Consider the following 18408-nt stretch of genomic DNA (forward strand, 5'->3'; position numbering starts at 1 on the left):
GATTTCCCACTCTTCCACATGAGTGGCGGACTCTTATCTGATGAACCTGGTTTGTTTCCCCACTTCTACATTCTTGCTGGGTGACCTTGGGCTAGTCACAGTTTTCTCGGAACTCTCTCAGCCTCACAAGGTGTCTGTTGTGGGGAGAGGAAGGGAAAAGGAGTTTATAAGATGCCTTGAGTCTCCTTACAGGAGAGAAAGGTGGGGTATAAATCCAGAGAGTTAGATACAGAGTTAGAGAGTTGCTTTGTTTCATTTGGTTCACAACCAACAGTAGCACCACTCCATTAAATGAAGCTCAGGTAAATCTCTGTCCTCCTCAGCTGTCAGGGCAAAGCTTCTTTGGCTTCTTCTGGCGTGATCTCCTGAGAGTACAGCTCTGTGAAGAGGGCAGGGAGCCAGTACTGAGGTTCCGCTGGGGCCTGTGTGTCCAGCCAAGCCATCCCTTCTTTCAACAAGTGGTCCTGTTAAAACACACAATAAAAATATATATATATATTTTGGGAAGTGATTCTCCAGGCCACCGTAGAATTTATTTCTAATACAGATGAGAAGAGGTCAGTCACAAGTGGTACCGGTTCATTAAAAGGTCCTGGAGGTAGACTCAAAGGGGCTTACAATATCCTTTCCCTTCTCCCCCTCCCCCCACAACAAACACCCTGTGAGGTGGGTGGGGCTGAGAGAGCTCCGAAGAACTGCGACTGGCCCAAGGTCACCCAGCTGGCATGTGTTGGAGTGCACAAGCTAACCTGGTTTACCAGATAAGCCTCCACAGCTCAAGTGGCAGAACGGGGCATCAAACCCGGTTCTCCAGATTAGAGTGCACCTGCTTTTAACCACTGCACCACGCTGGTTCTCAGTAGAGCTCTTGACACTGGTTAGGCTTCATATTTAACAACCTATGGAAAGGGTCTGCACTCTTTTATAGTTAGAGCCAAACTGCATCACCATTCAGAACAGATAGAACATCCTCCTGTAATTGCTGAAGCTGTACAGTGTAACATTCCAGACAGCTGGTATGTTGATTAATAAATCCATATAGTTTTCCCAGTCTGTCAAGCCCCTTCCCCTCACGGTCTTGCCATGGGGCACCCAGGGGAGTCCGAAGATAGTGGCATCAATGAATCCCAGCTTGTGCTAACACTTGCTTTGTTTAGAAGAAGTGTTTGGATTTATACCCCCCCCCCCCCATTTCCCTCCTGTAAGGATACTCAAGATGGTTTACAAGTTCCTTTCCTTTCCTCTCCCCACAACAGACACCTGGTGAGGTAGGTGGGGCTGAGAGAGTTCCCAAGAACTGTAACTAGCCCAAGGTAGCTCTCTTAGATAGTTGTAGTAACGGGTTTTCCACCCTCACCTGAAAGTCCCTGGGCCTTATCAGGGATCTGACCTTGGAGGAACAGCACAGCCTGAGGGCACTTTAACTTTTGGGAGAACCATTGAAAGGAGGGGGCGTATAGTGGGGGATCTGCATTGCTGCCCAATGGGGAAATGTTGGATCCATCAATATGTTGTGCCCGTCGACCACCTCCCAATAATCAGACTCACTGAAATCACTGCAATCAGGTTTATTCCATCAGAGTTAACAAACAGGTATGCTCCAGACGTTTTGGTAGCAAGCAAAGCCCTAGGGAACTGCTGAGAGCCCTAGGAAACTGCTGCCAATCAGAGTAGGCAACAGTGACCTCAAAAGGCCAACAGTCCAATTCAGGGTACTTCAGTGTGTGTTCTTTCACTACGTCAGCTCACTCCTGTCTCTACTCTCATGCCTTAAAGCAGGCAGCACTACTACCACCAGGTTTATCATATGCTTTAAGTACAGGAGAAGCGTAGGTTAAGGGGTGACATAATAACCATGTTTAAATATTTGAAGGGATGTCATGTCGAAGAGGGAGCAAGCTTGTTTTCTGCTGCCTCAGAGAATAGGACAATGAGTCATGGATTCAAGGTGAAGGAAGAGAGATTCCACCTAAACATTAGGAAGAACTTCCTAACCGTAAGGGCTGTTTGACAATGGAATTCACTGCCTCGGAGAGTGGTGGAGTCTCCTTCTTTGGAGGTTTTCAAACAAAGGCTGGATCAGCATATGTCAGGGGTGCTTTGATTGTGTGTTCCTGCATTGCAGGGGGTTGGACTTGATGGCCCTTGGGGTCTCTTCCAAGTCCATGATTCTACAGGAAAAAAACAGGGGTAGCGTAGCGAGGTGGCTATGAGGAGCAGCTGCAGTTGTGAAGATCTCAAGTGTCCCAAACTCGCCAAGCAGCCTTTGCCAAGCCCTCTGATTTCCAGCTGTTATTAGGGCAATAACACTTGCTGCTTACCACCTGAGTGTGGTAACAGCGGCAATGTGCTTTGGACACTGGAAGAGCTATCCGCATGTTAAGCATTACTGCACTTTCATAGTTTATATTCTGAATGTGACATGTGCTTCTCCTATACTTGGGGTTCCCTTTCTAGCAACCATCCAATAGTTTACCTACCAGCACCTGCTTGGCCCGCTGCGCTTCCCATTTCAAACTGGACTGGATTTCGCTGATGGTCACGTATCCCTTTTTCTGGAACAGAGAGCGAAGCAAACAGGTTGATGTCAAAGGTTATTTGCAAAGACTGCGAACACAAATCAGAAGGCTCTGAGCTCTGCTTTAATGGAGAAGAGATGCTTAATGCAAGCCAGTTGATAGGGTCAGTGGTAGAGTTTGCATTCACATGGCTGAGAGGTTATTCTACCTGGAGGAGGAGGAGACACCTTTGGATTTATACCCTGCTTTTCTCAACTATAAGGAGTCTCAAGGCAGCTTACAAACTCCTCTTCCTCTCTCCGTTACAAGACACCTTGTGGGGCTGAGAGAAGCCGAAGGTCACCCAGCAGTCTTTGTGTGTAGGAGCAGGGAAACAAATCCAGTTCACCAGATAATAGTCCACCCGCTCTTAACCACTACACCACACCATCTATTGACAAAGACCAACCCACAGAATATTGCAATATTCCACATGAAAATCAAGGAAAGTTTGGATTTACACCCCGCCTTTCTCTCCTGTAAGGAGACACAAGGCGGCCTACAAACTATTTTCCCTTCCTTTCCACACAACAGACACCTTGTGAGGTAGGTGGGGCTGAAAGAGTTCTGAATGAACTGTGACTAGCTCAAGGTCACCCAGCAGGAATGTAGGACTGAGGAAGCAAATCTGGTTCAACAGATAAGACTCTGCCACTCATGTGAAGGAGTGGGGAATCAACCCAAGTTCTCCTGATTAGAGTCCACCTGCTCTTAACCACTAAATCATGCCGGCTCTCAAGGTGAAGCTTGGGAAAGGAATCCAGAGGTAAACCTTTGTGGGCTGCCAAGAGCCAGAAGAGAGAGTGCCAAGCTGAATGAACCAATATGCTAACTTGGTACAAGGGAGCTTCATGCTTTGGAACACAGTCATGCATATCTTGTACAGGTGATGCCACATTACACTCTCTTTCATATTTGGAAATGTATATTCCATAACGGCATACAGATGGCACCAAATGACCTTTGCAGACTATTTAAATAATGACAACACTCCCGCCCAAAAGGCCGATCAGGATCTTTCCTCTTTCTTGCGGCATCAGGCAAATGCATGAATATAGTCCTGAGTTTGTCCATCTTAAAGTTTCCATGCAGAGAAGCCTTCTCCTGTAATTGCTCACTGAGGCCCCTTCCGCACATGCAGAATAATGCCCTTTCAATCCACTTTCACAATAGTTTGCAAGTGGATTTTGCTATTCCGCACAGTCAAATCCAGCTGCAAAATGGATTGAAAGTGAATTATTCTGCATGTGTGGAAGGGGCCTGAGAGAAATATTGCACAAGCTGGACTATTCATGTCGACTTCTAATCTCCTGAAAGCTCCACTCGCACAATTTCTTTGAAAACGGCCAATCTATCCCTTCCCTGCATCGGGGGCCATTTCTATTAAGGCCACCAGAACCGATCAACCATACAAGTTTTGTGAATACAATTTCAGCTCGCTTGGATCAGACCACTGGCCCATCCAGTCCAGTGTCCATTGACTTAAAACGAGAGCCAGTCCGATGTCATTCTGCACGGTCTTTTCCAGTACCTCAGCCAGCTGGATCACAACGGTGTGATCCATGTTCAGTTCAGCAGGCACAGACTGGATCAGGTACGTCCCACCAACAGGAAGGATCCCAAAGCCATTTCCGAGCACTTTCAGCTTCTTAATCGCTCGAATGAGGTCATCCCTGAGGAATCGGGGCAGAAGAGGGAGGCTAGGTTAACACCTGGGCACCGAAGAAGAAGAATAGCTTGGATTTTAACCATATGCTGCCACAGGAGGTGGTGATGGCCACTAACCTGGATAGCTTTAAAAGGGGCTTGGACAGATTTATGGAGGAGAAGTCGATCTCTGGCTACCAATCTTGATCCTCCTTGATCTCAGATTGCAAATGCCTTAGCAGACCAGGTGCTCGGGAACAGCAGCTGCAGAAGGCCATTGCTTTCACCTCCTGCATATGAGCTCCCAATGGCACCTGGTGGGCCACTGCGAGTAGCAGAATGCTGGACTAGATGGACTCTGGTCTGATCCAGCAGGCTAGTTCTTATGTTCTTATGATTTATATCCCCCCCTTTCTCTCCTGTAGGGGGACTCAAAGGGGCTGACAATCTCCTTTTCCTTCCCCACAACAAACACCCTGTGAGGTGGGTGGGGCTGAGAAAGCTCCGAAGAACTATGACTAGACCAAGATCACCCAGCTGGCATGTGTGGGAGTGAACAAGCTAACCAGATAAGCCTCTACCTCTCAAGTGGCAGAGAAGGGGATCAAACCCGGTTCTCCAGATTAGAATGCACCTGCTCTTAACCACTACACCACACTGGTTTTCAGAGGTCATGGGATGACTTGGAGAGAGGGAGAAAGAAAAACCCCACGCAGTGCTCATGTTTCATAGCAGCAGGGCCACCATTTACACAAGTGGGAGCTGCTTGAAGGTGTACAGCACTTTGTCCCCTGCTGCTCCCGGCGCTTTCCCAGCAAGAGTTCTGCAAACATGATTTTGCAAAATGAGCTGACTGGCTCGGATATCACCACTCTGTCCAGCCAAGTCTGAAGCCCATCTCCAGCTTGAGGAGCCGTCCCCTGATGGAAGTCGCTCCACTGCTCAGGCCCCAGGAAGGCTTGAGTCACATTCAAGCCAGTCTGTATAGCAGCGTAGATCCCCCACTGTATACACTGTCTGTACAATCCGAGCACACAGTGTCTCGGACGCAACACTTACTGGCTGACGTCTTGAGCAAACTTTCCCCGGCCTTTCAACACTTGCTGGTGAAGCTCCTCCAGCGTTATTAATCCTAATGAGAACCAACAGACAGGATGATGTTTAAAATCCCGACAATTCACCATCGATACAGAAATCAATGCTAGTGTTGTGTTATCAGCTTAAGACAGTATTCTTCTGAAACAGAGTGCAAGGGAAATTATTGTAGCGACTACAGTACGTGATGACAGCATGTATAAGATCTATGACACAGTCAAAATTATGACGCAGCTTGGCTGGAGGCCCCCTAGATTTTGAGGGACAAGGCTTCGGCCTGCCAAGGCTTCGGCCTAGATTTTGAGGGACAAGGCTTCGGCTGGAGACCCCCTAGATTTTGAGGGACAAGGCTTCGGCCTGCCAAGCCTATAGGTAAATCCAGCCCTGACACGTGCCATGCTCTCTTTAAAAGGGGTCAGGCAGTGGTCAACAATTAGGGAGATGGCTGTGGCAGATTGGGAAGGATAAAGTGCGTGCAAACCTTCTCCCTTTCTATCACAGGCAAGCGTTGGGTATGGGATGGCAGGAAGGGTAGGGCCCCAGACATGTCTTAGAAAAAGAAGAAGAGTTTTGTTTTATATCCCTCCTTTCTTTCCTGTAAGGAGACTCAAGTTGGCTTACAAACTCCTTTTCCTTCCACTCCCAACAACAGACACCTTGTGAGGCAGGTGGGGCTCAGAGAGGTCAGAGAGGTGACTAGCCCAAGGTCACCCAGCAGGAATGTAAGAGTGCAGAAACACATCTGAGAGAGTTCTGAGAGAACTGTGACTAGCCCAGAGTCACCTAGCAGGAATGTAGCAGTGGGGAAACAAACTTGATTGAATGGATAAGAGTTCACCGCTCCTATGGAGGAGTGGGGAATCAAACCCAATTCCCCAGATTAGAGTCCACTGCTCTTAACCACTGAGCCATGCTCATTTTCAAAGAGTGGAGAACAGGCAAAAAAAAGAGAGTCACGACAACAGAAACAGAAATATTGACCATGTAAATGCACATCCAACAACCTCACCTCCATTTCTGTGCTTCAGAGCCAGACAGACTTCAATAATCTGGACGCCCAGCTCATAGTAAAAATCGCCAACACCTAACATTTCGGACCAGAATCCTTTACCAGCTGCAGAAAAAAAGGACAAAGGGACAATGTGAATTAGGGCTGCATATTTCCATATTCTCTCAGAGACACAATTTCATAACAATAGATTTTTTAAAAAAATTCTAGTCCTCATGATTCAGAAACATCTACATAAGTCTTGGAATCCTCCAGGATTCCAAGACTTACGTAGATGTTTCTGAATCATGAGGACTAGAATTTTTTAAAAAAATCTATTGTTATGAAATTGTGTCTCTGAGAGATATTCATTTTCATAAGACAAGGCTTTCCCTGAATGGTACTCTAACTTGTAATCCAGAAGAAAAAGAGGAGTTTGGATTTATACCACCTCCCTTCTCTCCGGCAAGGAGTCTCAAAGTGGCTTACAAACTCCTTCCCTTCCTCTCACCACAACAGACACATGTTGTGAGGTTGGTGGGGCTGAGAGAGTTCCGAGAGAACTGTGACTTCCCCACAAAGTGGAGATCTCAGCCTTGATCTCCACGTCTGAGGCCAATGTGCTAACTACGGCACTAAGCCCAAGTCAAATCAGTTGTTTATTTATCCAGTTCTTATACTGCTTCCCCTGTGTTAACACAGTCTCAGAGCAATTTCCAACACTGATTCACAACAAATATATAAAAAACAATATAAATATAAATACAATGCAAATACAATATAATCAGCCACGTTGCCTAAAAACAACCCCAGCAAGGGGGTTGATGTGGCATTGAATTATCTAATGTAAGTTCATGTGCATGAAATTATAGTAATATTTCTGTTGTGTTTGGAATATTGTACAATTTAGTTTTGCTTTGTATTGTTACAGCACAGAGAACTACGACTGTACCTAATGGTCACAGCATTCTACTGAGTAAGACCTCACAAACGTCTTAGCGTGAATTTTGTTTTAGAATGCCTTATTCTGGATATTTTTGCACTCCTAAAGAAGGTCCTGCTATTGTAACCACTGAGTCCTTCATGTATGCGGACAGTAAAGGACTGAATCTTTAAATTCAATCTGTGTTTCATTACACAGCAAAAACAAAAAAAAATCATAGAGCATAACTGTTCCTCCGTATACAATTGTATTTCCTGTATATGTACCCTGTTAGTGGTTTGTATTATTTGTAACTTTTTGCATTTATGTATGTTCATAGCTGTTTAAGACAGCAGTGCACTTATTTTCACTTTTCAATTCACTTAGTTGTAAACTAGTAGTAAGTATCGAAGTTTGTGTTCTTTAACAGCAGGACAGGCGGTGTTTGGGGTTTTTTGTCATTAATTGCTATTCAGTATGCCTAAAAACAACCCTAGTAAAGAACGGGCAAGTCAATTCCACAGAGATCATTTGGTTTTCAGATCAGCCAAAAAGAAAGAAAAGGGACAGGGGAAAGGTGGCCAGCTAGGATGCATAAATACAGTCACTGTTCTCAACCATAGGCCTGGCGGAACATCTCCATCTTACACGCCCTGCAGAACTGTGATAGGTCCTGCAAGGCCTGTGTCTCATTAATGAGTGTCCCACCAGGTTGGGGTCAGAGCAACTCTCCTGCTGTTCTTACTGGAATACAGAGGAGCCTCTCGCAAGGAAGCTAGATTGACAGCAAGGATACAAACAGTCCCATCCCAAACATGCAGAATAACGCCCTTTCAATCCACTCTCACAATTGTTTGCAAGTGGATTTTGCTATTCCGCACAGCTTCAAAGTGCATTGGAAGTGGATTGAACGTGCATTATTCTGCATGTGCAGAAGGGGCCAGAATTACCCCCTCAAGCCCGCAGAAGTCAGCGCTCGGCAGACTTTCAGACTCATCTCCAACCCGCCCTGGGCCTTTCTCATTTCTTACACGCTAGCGGATCCACGCCGATTGTCGCACACATGTCCTGAAACTGGACTCTGAACTGCGGGTTTTTACGGATCTCTTGTTTGTGTTTGCTGGCAAATTCTTCAAGGTTCGTTTTAAAAGTGTCCAGCTGCTTGGACATCTGTAGACAAGGATGTGGAAGAGAAAGGAGAAACGTTGAACCAGCTAATCTGAAATACTGTTCTCTCCATCTGTGCCTCTGAGAGTTGTAACAGACTTGTATTTCATTATAGGACATTTATCTGGTTTGTAGTGGTTCCCAAAGCCTTTTATTGTTCCAATCTATCAAAACATTTTTACCCTGTCTTTCTTGCAAGGAGCTCAGGGGGCCATACATCAGTCTCCCTCTGTCAGTTTATCCTCACAATAATCCCATGAGGTAGGCCAGGTTGAACAAAAATGACCAGCCCAAGGTTGTCTGCTGCGTTTTGTGGCAGAGTAGAAGCAGGTCCTAGTGTAGCGCCCTAACCACCACTCCATGTCATCGTGCTGAACTATTTAGTTCAAACTAGCAGCTCAAAGGAGTCGGTCCATTTCTGCAGCCAGGTGTATTAAACCCAACAGAAGAAGCTACATCAGTTTCTGCAGCCTCTAACAGGACCTGCCAAAAGGCAGAGATCCTGGGATTAGCAGCGGGTAAAGAAGACGGCAGAGGGAACATCCTCCATATTAATTAATTAATTGCCCTTTTATCCTGCCAATCTCCCGCAGGACTCAGGGCAGCTCACAATAAAATACATATAAAACAATCAATACAATCAATAACATAAAAGAAACATTTTGACATTCGAAACAGCATAGACTTAAAAACAGATGACAAACAGATGGCATAAAAAGAAACCTAACATGGGAGCATAAAAACAGATGCACGCACCGTATCCAGACGAGAACCAGAAATGATCTTAAAGGAAGGGATGCCCGGGTGGCCCAGCAGAAAAGGCCTGGAGGAACAGCTGTGTTTTACAGGCCCTGCAGAACTGAGGCAGACTCCACAGGAATGTCGCCAGGAAGAGCATTCCACCAGGCCGGGGCCAGGGCCATTAAAGCCATGGCCCATGTTGTAGCCAGTTGACCACCAACAAGTTCCCCTTCGCGGACCGGAGGGATCTTTGAGGGCATTATGGAGAGAGGCAGTCCTGCAGATATGCAGGTCCAGGGCCGCTAATGGCCTTAAAAGGTTAACACCAAGACTTTGAAGACGATCCAGTATTTGACAGGCAGCCAACGTAGGTCTTTCCGGACAGGTGTTATATGGTCCCGGCTAGAAGCTCCAGCTAGGAGCCTGGCTGCATGCTATACAACTTTCAGCTTCCGGATCAACTCCAAAGGTAGACCAAAGTAGAGCAAATTGCAGTAGTCTAGCCTAGAAGTGACCATTGCGTGGATTAATCTTTCACTCTGGCCCCTTCCGCACACGCAAAATAATGCGTTTTCAAACCACTTTCACAACTGTTTGCAAGTGGATTTTGCCTTTCCGCACAGCTTCAAAGAGCACTGAAAGCAGTTTGAAAGTGCATTATTCTGCATGTGCGGAATGAGCCTCTTTCTCTTCCCTTCCAGCCGCTGGGCCTCAACAGTTAAACCTATGTTGCTCCTGACCAATGATATGCCCCCCCCCCCATACACCAGAAAGTGCAACCCAATTAAAATAATAGGTTGAATCCATCCAGCTTCTTTACTGAGATATGCCCAGTTCCTCTGCTACTTACAGACTCCACTCCACATGGATTTTGTCCATGCAGATCTCAGAATCTCCAGAGTAACCTTTTTGGTGGTCGATAGGGATCCCTGCTCCCTTTTTCTCCAGCGGAAAAGCTGGGTGGATTCAATCCAGTTTGGGCAGCCCAGGTGACCTCTCTCAAGGGAGACCCGATAAAAGTGAATGAAAAGTCGTTTGCGGCAAGTTCTGGATCAGAATGGTTCATCTAAATCTCAGCACCCCTATGGCCGACTGCACCCCATGGGAGAGGTGAGAGGGAAGTGCCCACTCTAGGAATGATTCACAATCATAGACACCCTTAACCCTCATCAATGCAATCAAAAGAAGGAAGGAACTGCCTTCAACCAAGCCAATGCAGAAAATGAAACAGAAGTCCAAACAATCGACCGAACATCAGAAAATACCTAATTGGTTGCAAACCAGAAAATCATCACAAAACAGGAATATTAACACAGAGATTGAAACCTCACCAAAACATCAAGTTGTTCAAGCAAAATGTTTATGAAAAATAAAACATCTAGATACAAGAGACAAAATGAAAAGCAAATGCATTTCAGCCTATTACTAAAAATGTACAATTCATTTTACCTGTTGGTTATTTTCCTACATTTTTATATCATTTGTGTGGACTTTTCTTCATTTCCTGCCCTTAGTCCTACAACATCCTGTGGCAGTGAGTTCCACAGGATATTTAAGCATCAAGTACATAAGCCTAAATTACTTGCAAGCAACAACTCTCCCCCCAGCTCCAAAAAGTATTGCCCCCATCTCACCTGGGCTAACTGGTCTTCTGCCAAAACTGTACCCCGTTCTTTGTATTTGGCCTACATAAGGAAAACAAAACAAAACAGAAAGTTGCTGGATTTCCCCCCACCAATTACACAATGGCCTCAAAACACATTTTCCCCCATGAGTTCCAAATTCATAAGCACAAAAGTCCCAGCTGTTGGTACTGGCAAGAAGAACCTGGAACGTGGCCTTCCCTCTCATGGCACAAAATCTGTGGTTTTCTCTCTCCCGCTAGAAGTTCAGCAAACAGCCATGAGGCATGGTTTTAAACCCATTTTTATTGGATCAGGTCTGCAGCAATTACTCTTCCAGACAATAGTGCTTTCTTCCCTGTTTCCGCAAAAATAAGACAGTGTCTTATATTAATTTTTTGCTCCCAAAGATGCGCTATGTCTTATTTTCAGGGGATGTCTTATTTTTCCACTCCACAGCTGCATGCTCTGGTCGACGGGCATGCTTCCAAACAAAAACTTTGCTACATCTTACTTTCGGGAAATGCTTTATATTTAGCACTTCAGCAAACCATTACTACGTCTTATTTTCAGGAGATGTCTTATTTTCGGGGAAACAGGGTTGGTGTGTCTTGGGACACTGCAATAAAGTTGTGTTGTTTCCACAACTGGGTTCGGGGGGGGGGGGGATGTTTTAAACTACAAATAGGACTTAAGCATGCTGAATAGCAATTAACAATAAACAAAAAAACACCCCCAGTACTGCTGCTTAGGAACACAAACATACAAACTTCGATACATCTGTGTTTCATTACACAGTAAAAAACAAAAAGAATTCCTAGATCTTAATTGTTCCTATGTATACTATTGTAATTTCTGTATGTACATATTGTTAGTGTATATATTGTTAGTGGTTGCATTTATTGCAACTTTTTGTTCATAGATGTTTTAGACAGTAGTGCACTTATTTTCACTTTCCAATTCACTTAGTAAATTAATAAGTATCAAAGTTTGTGTTCTTAAGAAGCAAGACTGGCGGTGCTTTTTGTTTACTGGGGATATTTTAAACCCAAAATGAAACCTGAATCATGTCAGATGGACTTATAATTTCCACTTCTCCATCCCTACATCTCTACTCTGCGAGTAGAGAACTGGACCAGAGACAAATTTTATTTGCCTCCAAGGGGTAACTTTTAGCCTAAAATATACCTTGCTACAAAACCTGCTTGTGTGCTCCTTCCTTACATGATTACAGAGTGATAATGATTGGATTGTGATGCAGCCTTATTTAAATAATAGCCAAGTGACACATTATTGGAAAAACTGAATTTGGTTGGAGGTGGAGAAAAAGGGCTGTTACATCAAGTGTAAATTGCAATGAGGGGCCGAAACACATTTGATTTTGCTGGCTGTTTGATATTTTCCTCAACTGCATGTGTAATAACACCTCAGTTGCATACTGGATGTTTGATTTGCAACACATTATTTATTTATTTACATTTATTTTAAAATATTTATACCCTGCCTTATACCAAGTCTCTAGGCGACTTACACAATAAAAATTCACCATAAAAACATACACCGGGATCTACCGTAGTTTCCAGAACCCTTGTTTTTAACTATTTATTCTTGTTTTGTAGAATGTCTACACTCATTATATACCGTATATACTCATGTATAAGTCGAATTTTTCAGCACATTTTTAATGCTGAAAAAGCTCCCCTCGACTTATATGCGGGTCATTAAAAATTTTGTGTGTTTTTACTTTGCCGGCCAGCAGGGGGCGCAGTTTTTATGCTAGAGGCACCAAAATTTCAGGGTACCCTCAGAAGACTCTCCTGATGATACCAGCCAAGTTTGGTAAAGTTTGGTTCAGGGGGTCCAAAGTTATGGACCCCCAAAGGAGGTGCCTCTATTCCCCATTGGTTTTCAATGGGAGTTATTAGTAGATGGGGCTTCCCTTTTGAGGGTTCATAACTTTGGACCCTCTAGACCAAAGTTCGACAAACCCGCTGGTCTCATCGGTGGAGTCTCTTTACGATACCAGTTTCTCAGGTTTGGTGAAGTTTGGGTCAGGGGATCCAAAGTTATTGACCCCCAAAGGGGATGCCCCATCCCCCCATTGTTTACAACAGCTAATAGGCAGATTTTTTCATTTCCGATAATATCCCTCTTAAAATCTAAGTTGGGTCACATTTTGGACATACAAAATGATGATTATGAATCCAGTTTTGAAGGATTTTAACTCTTGTGTTTTAGCTTGGTTGCTGGTTGAGCTAAGGTTTTTGTACTTTTAAAGTTATTGTTGATACCATATTGTTCTTGTTGACCCTCTTTTCCACTTACTGAGCCAGTTTACTGTTTTTCTTTGAAATAAATATTCAAAAACATTTAACCTACTGATGCCTCAATTGATGCTGCATTTCCCACCCTCGACTTATACGCGAGTCAATAAGTTTTCCCAGTTTTTTGTGGTAAAATTAGGTGCCTCGACTTATATGCGGGTCGACTTATACACGAGTATATACGGTACTTATTTTGATTGTAAAGAACTGGAGTTAGCAGGACCCTGATAGCTTTGCGAGAAACGTGAGTTAAACTAGCAGAGTGCAGCCCCTTTTGATTATCCCGTTTCATTGTGAACAAGTTGTACTAAAAAAAAGTACTACTCTGGTTTAATGAGCCTTGAAGTTTCATTAGATTGGCATTGAGTCTAGATTTCCAGCTAGTTTGTCCTTGTATAGATGGCTGGTTTGTTACGGAAACTTTTGTGCATTTTCATTTAAGTTGGGGTGCTGTGTGGTTTCCGGGATGAATGGCCGTGTTCTAGCAGCATTCTCTCCTCACGTTTCGCCTGCATCTGTGGCTGGCATCTTCAGAGGATCTGACAGTGGAGTATATATACCTGTGAGTATATATACCTTTCCAACTATAGCAAGTGGACTATATATACCTTTCCAACTATCAGATCCTCTGAAGATGCCAGCCACAGATGCAGGCGAAACATCAGGAGAGAATGCTGCTAGACCACGGCCATACAGCCCGGAAACCACGCACAACCCCAGTGATTCTGGCCGTGAAAGCCTTCGACAATACATTCATTTAAGTTTGTAATGAAATACAGAAGCAAAAGGTCTGTTGTTCTGCACTCCAGATGGAGGATTTATTTTGCCAGCATTAAGCTGCAGCCTTGTGGTACAATTTTGTCCTTTACTATCTTGTTTTTAAAATCAAGTCAAATTTGCAGAATGTGCACATTCATTACATACTTATTTTGATTACAAAGCATTAGTTAGCTGGACCCTTATAGTTTTTTTTAAAAAAAATCAAGTCCAAATGGTCAACTTCCTGAGACACAGGTACACAGGTATGCATGGTTCTAGTCAGTGGGTGGAAAGCAAACTCCCATAAGTAGGAAGCTGGAAGGACTTTTACAGATACACGAAGTCCTTAAGGAATCAACATTTTCTACACGCCCTGCCTTTGCTCTTGCTCGGGAAAAAACGCCTCCTTTTCGAACCCACACCCTGTCTCCCACTAAGGGCACGAGAAATCATTAGGGTACAATTTGGCTTTGCAACATGGGGAAGTGGATCCCTCTCCACCTGCAAGGGCAGAGCAAGAGAGCAGGAGAAGAAGGGAGAGCTCACCTCTGCCAGCTTCTTTTTGGCGATGGCCCCAGCCCCGACCCCCCGGCGGTGCATCTTTCCAGGAGGATCTGCTAACCGCAGCCGCTTGCTTGGGGGGACCAGGAAAGTGTAACGATGCAGCTGGTGTTTTTTGCAAAACCACCCCCTCCACTGTCGTCACAAGCCTGCGACAGCCAGGAAGGGCGTGGTTGCTTGCTGGCTGGCTCCTGGTAATCACATGGCGTTGATGCGCTGTACGGATCCTCACATTTGGGGTTGATGCAACGCCAGAGTCCTTGTTGCCTCTGCAAGGTTTGCAGAGCAAAGCTCCCAAAAGCAAATCTGCAAAGTAGCCGCAAGGCTTTAAAAAAAAAAGATAAAAAGCAGGGTCCCCTTTCTGAAATGTGCAAAGATCTGTAGGGATCCCCTGCAAATATGTCCTGAAAATAATAACAGAAGCTCGCGCCTGTTCCCCGGGGCGTTGCTAGCTGGAACTGCTGTCTTTGCTGTGCAAAGGGGCACAAACGTTGCAGTGTTCAAAGTTTGCACGCTTGGGAAAAAGCTGCTGAGGTTGCAGTGGGCGGTGTTTTAGCTTTGCAATGCAGATGAGACAGCACTTTATAAAGAAAGGTTTGTGGAGTAGTGATAAAATGTACTCTGTATTGTCGAAGGTTTTCACGGCCGGATTCAACTGGTTCTGGTGGGTTTTCCACGGCCACACAGCCCGCAAAACCCACCAGAACCCAAATGTACTCTGTTTGGAGGAGGCGTGCCTTCTCTCTTTCGGCACGACATGGGTTTAATGCGCTGAAATGTTGCCCTCTAGGGGACCTTTCCTTAAATGAAAATCTCCCAACAGCTTCCATGTGCAAGTGAGGGTTGGGCCCCTTCCGCACAAGCAGAATAATGCATTTTCAATCCACTTTCACAATTGTTTGCAAGTGGGTTTTGCTCTTCTGCACAACAAAATCCAGCTGCAAAGTGCATTGAAAGTGAATTGAAAAAACATTATTCTGCATGTGCGGAAGGAGCCGTGGTGGATTCCCATAAAATGGGTGGTTTATCAGTAGGGCGACTTGGCACTCATAGATGTTATGACTGAGCACTCATCAGTCCTGCCAGCATGGTCAATTGGCCATGCTTGCAGGGGCTGATGGGAATTGTAGTCCATAACATCTGGAGTGCCAAAGGTTCGCCACCACTGCCTAAGAGAACCATTATGGAGCTCCGAAAATGCAAGGTTTTTTGCATTGATGCTGTCAAACCCAGCTCTGACCCTGTTGCAAACGGGCAGAAATCAAGCAGTACTAGCTTAAATGTCACTGCTAGGTGTAATGATAATGGGGAGCGATTCATTTATTTATGGAAGTATTTATAATCCTCTTCCCCAACTCCTTCCTCTGGGTTGATTTCCTCTGCTCTAGCCATGTAAGAGGAATATACTTTGGGTTATCAAAAATTCCAACTGGGTGCTGAGCTAAAAAGTAATGTGCCAACACACTAGGATTGTGCAAGTGAATATTTTATTGGGTTTCAACATATCAATTGTTTTACTGCAACTTCTCCTGTCAGGTGTTGTTGCCCGATCAACCGCCTCATCTTTTTCCAAAATAGAGTCTTGATATCTCCTGGGGCATGGACTTTTCTTTGCTGTTCTGGTCAGGGTCAGGTGCATAGAGACTACATGTAACTGTAAAGGAATAAAGGTGTTACCAAAAGGTGTGGCAGTCCTCAGGCAAGGGGAGAATGTGGCCATTAATGCATCTGTGGTTTCCTTTGCATTTCCTTTGGGTTTGATTCTCGGTTATGCACACATTTCCCCCTCTTCCACAGTCATAAGAACATAAGAACTAGCCCGCTGGATCAGACCAGAGTCCATCTAGTCCAGCATTCTGCTACTCGCAGTGGCCCACCAGGTGCCTTTCGGAGCTCACTTGCAGGATGTGAAAGCAATGGCCTTCTGCTGCTGCTGCTCCCGAGCACCTGGTCTGCTAAGGCATTTGCAACCTCAGATCAAGGAGGATCAAGATTGGTAGCCATAGATCGACTTCTCCTCCATAAATCTGTCCAAGCCCTTTTTAAAGCTATCCAGGTTAGTGGCCATAACCACCTCCTGTGGCAGCATATTCCAAACACCAATCACACGTTGTGTGAAGAAGTGTTTCCTTTTATTAGTCCTAATTCTACCCCCCAACATTTTCAATGAATGCCCCCTGGTTCTAGTATTGTGAGAAAGAGAGAAAAATTTCTCTCTGTCAACATTTTCTACCCCATGCATAATTTTATAGACTTCAATCATATCCCCCCTCAGATGTCTCCTCTCCAAACTAAAGAGTCCCAAACCCTGCAGCCTCTCCTCATCCCGCCTTCAGATCAGAGAATCCCTATGGTTTCCCAAAGCTGTGAAAGTGCGATTTTTCTTCTCCCTCTACAGGGAAAGCAAAGAAGATCAGCATACATTTAGCTTTCTTTGGGTTTTCTGGCACCTCCACCTTCCCCCACCCACACCAAAGCTGTTCCTCCCTCTCTTCGGGCCACTATTTCAGAAAGATCAAAAGAACTTACTTTTATTATCATTATATTCAAGCTGAAGATCTATCACTGGAGCGATAGACCCAGTGAAATTTACAAGAAATTGACATGATCTAGCTAACTAACACTAGAACTAAGAAGGCAGAAAAAATGGTAAAAACCACATAGACCTGCCACTGTATGCTACAATATAATTTAGATGGAATAATATCAACACACAAAAAGCTGCAAGCAGAGGAGTAAACAGAAACACAGCTGACACAGGGCAAACATAACGCACACACTGTAGAAGAAGAAAAAAAGCATAGGAACTGGAGAATAAAAGTATGTGTCCAACCAGGTAAGTCCAGGTAATTTCAGTGGTCTCCAGAGATTGTGCAAAGTGCGAAGTTCCAAGGATTAACTGGATGAGACATTCTGGGTCTTCCCTGTTTCACAGAGTAACATCTGCTTCATCAGAGGCAATATTGTTGGCAGTATTGATCATTTGTCTCCACACGGCCTGTACGTTCTGAAGAGGCCAATTTATTGGTGGTCCCCAGCCCCTTCGTGATTCGGCTTGCCTCCATCCGGGCTAGGGCCTTCTGCACCATAGCCCCTGTCTGCTGGAACTCGTTATTAGAGCTCTGCAGGACCTTGAATAATCCCGCAGGGCTTGTAAAACAGAATGATTTCCCCAGGCTTTTGTAAAGGGCAGCTGTTGATTTTGTGCCATCCCTATAACCTGTAATCTGTTCTATCTTACCCTGTGTTTTTATTCTGTGGTTTTGTACCTTCTGGACCAGCCCCGCGGAACGAAATGCTATTTGCCACCTGTAGATTTCTGTGCATTTTTACCATTTCAATCATTTATAGTTTTATGATATTTTATGAGGTTTTACATTGTGATGTTTTAGTATGATATTGTACACCGCCCAAAGCCCTTCGGGGTGGGCAGTATATTAAATGGAACGAACAAACAAACAAGCAAACAAATATGATGAGCAAACTTGAGAATATCTTCTCTACCTAGCCCCTGGAACATTTGGGATATGTCTTAATATAAAAGATCAAAATTCCCATATGTGGGCAGGCTTCACAATATTGTAGCGAGCTGTGTGGCAGGTTTATGTGACTTTTGCTGCAGAAAAAAAATGTGGCAGGCAACCTTCCCTAATGGAGGTTGCACAAAAATAATGGGGAAGCAACAAGCGGGCAAAATGGTGGCTCTTGGAAATGGCCATAAAAGAAACCCCTGTCAACTGGTAATATGAAGGTTTTAAATCTTATAAAGTCAATCTGTATGTCTGAGCAAGGATCAGGATCTGGGGGTTTCATGGTCCACTGCTTCAAACTAGCAACTACACCACACTGCTCCAAAGTACAATTGACTGGATCTAAATTTGGATCCCAACTGGCAATCAAAGCGACCTGGTGAGCTTTATAGCTGAAGGGGGATCCTCTCCCCCCTTTCCTCAATATCACCTCACCGGCTTGCAAACCACTTGATCCACAAAACCTGTTAATCAATGACCTAATGCCTGACAAG

General features: G+C 44.6%; 1 protein-coding gene across 1 annotated transcript; it reads right to left on the minus strand.

Annotated features, from left to right (window-relative positions):
• Nucleotides 1-242: 242 nt before the first annotated feature.
• Nucleotides 243-14519, minus strand: SNF8 (SNF8 subunit of ESCRT-II). Its single transcript, XM_048517657.1, has 8 exons — nucleotides 14370-14519; nucleotides 10753-10803; nucleotides 8242-8380; nucleotides 6310-6414; nucleotides 5265-5337; nucleotides 4090-4231; nucleotides 2481-2555; nucleotides 243-464 (listed from the first exon to the last, which is right to left on the minus strand). The coding sequence occupies exons 1-8, from the start codon at nucleotides 14421-14423 to the stop codon at nucleotides 327-329; spliced, it is 777 nt and encodes a 258-aa protein (XP_048373614.1). The 5' UTR covers nucleotides 14424-14519; the 3' UTR covers nucleotides 243-326.
• Nucleotides 14520-18408: the final 3889 nt, after the last annotated feature.

This window comes from Sphaerodactylus townsendi, linkage group LG15 (assembly GCF_021028975.2).
Source record: "Sphaerodactylus townsendi isolate TG3544 linkage group LG15, MPM_Stown_v2.3, whole genome shotgun sequence".
Lineage (NCBI taxonomy): Eukaryota > Metazoa > Chordata > Lepidosauria > Squamata > Sphaerodactylidae > Sphaerodactylus > Sphaerodactylus townsendi.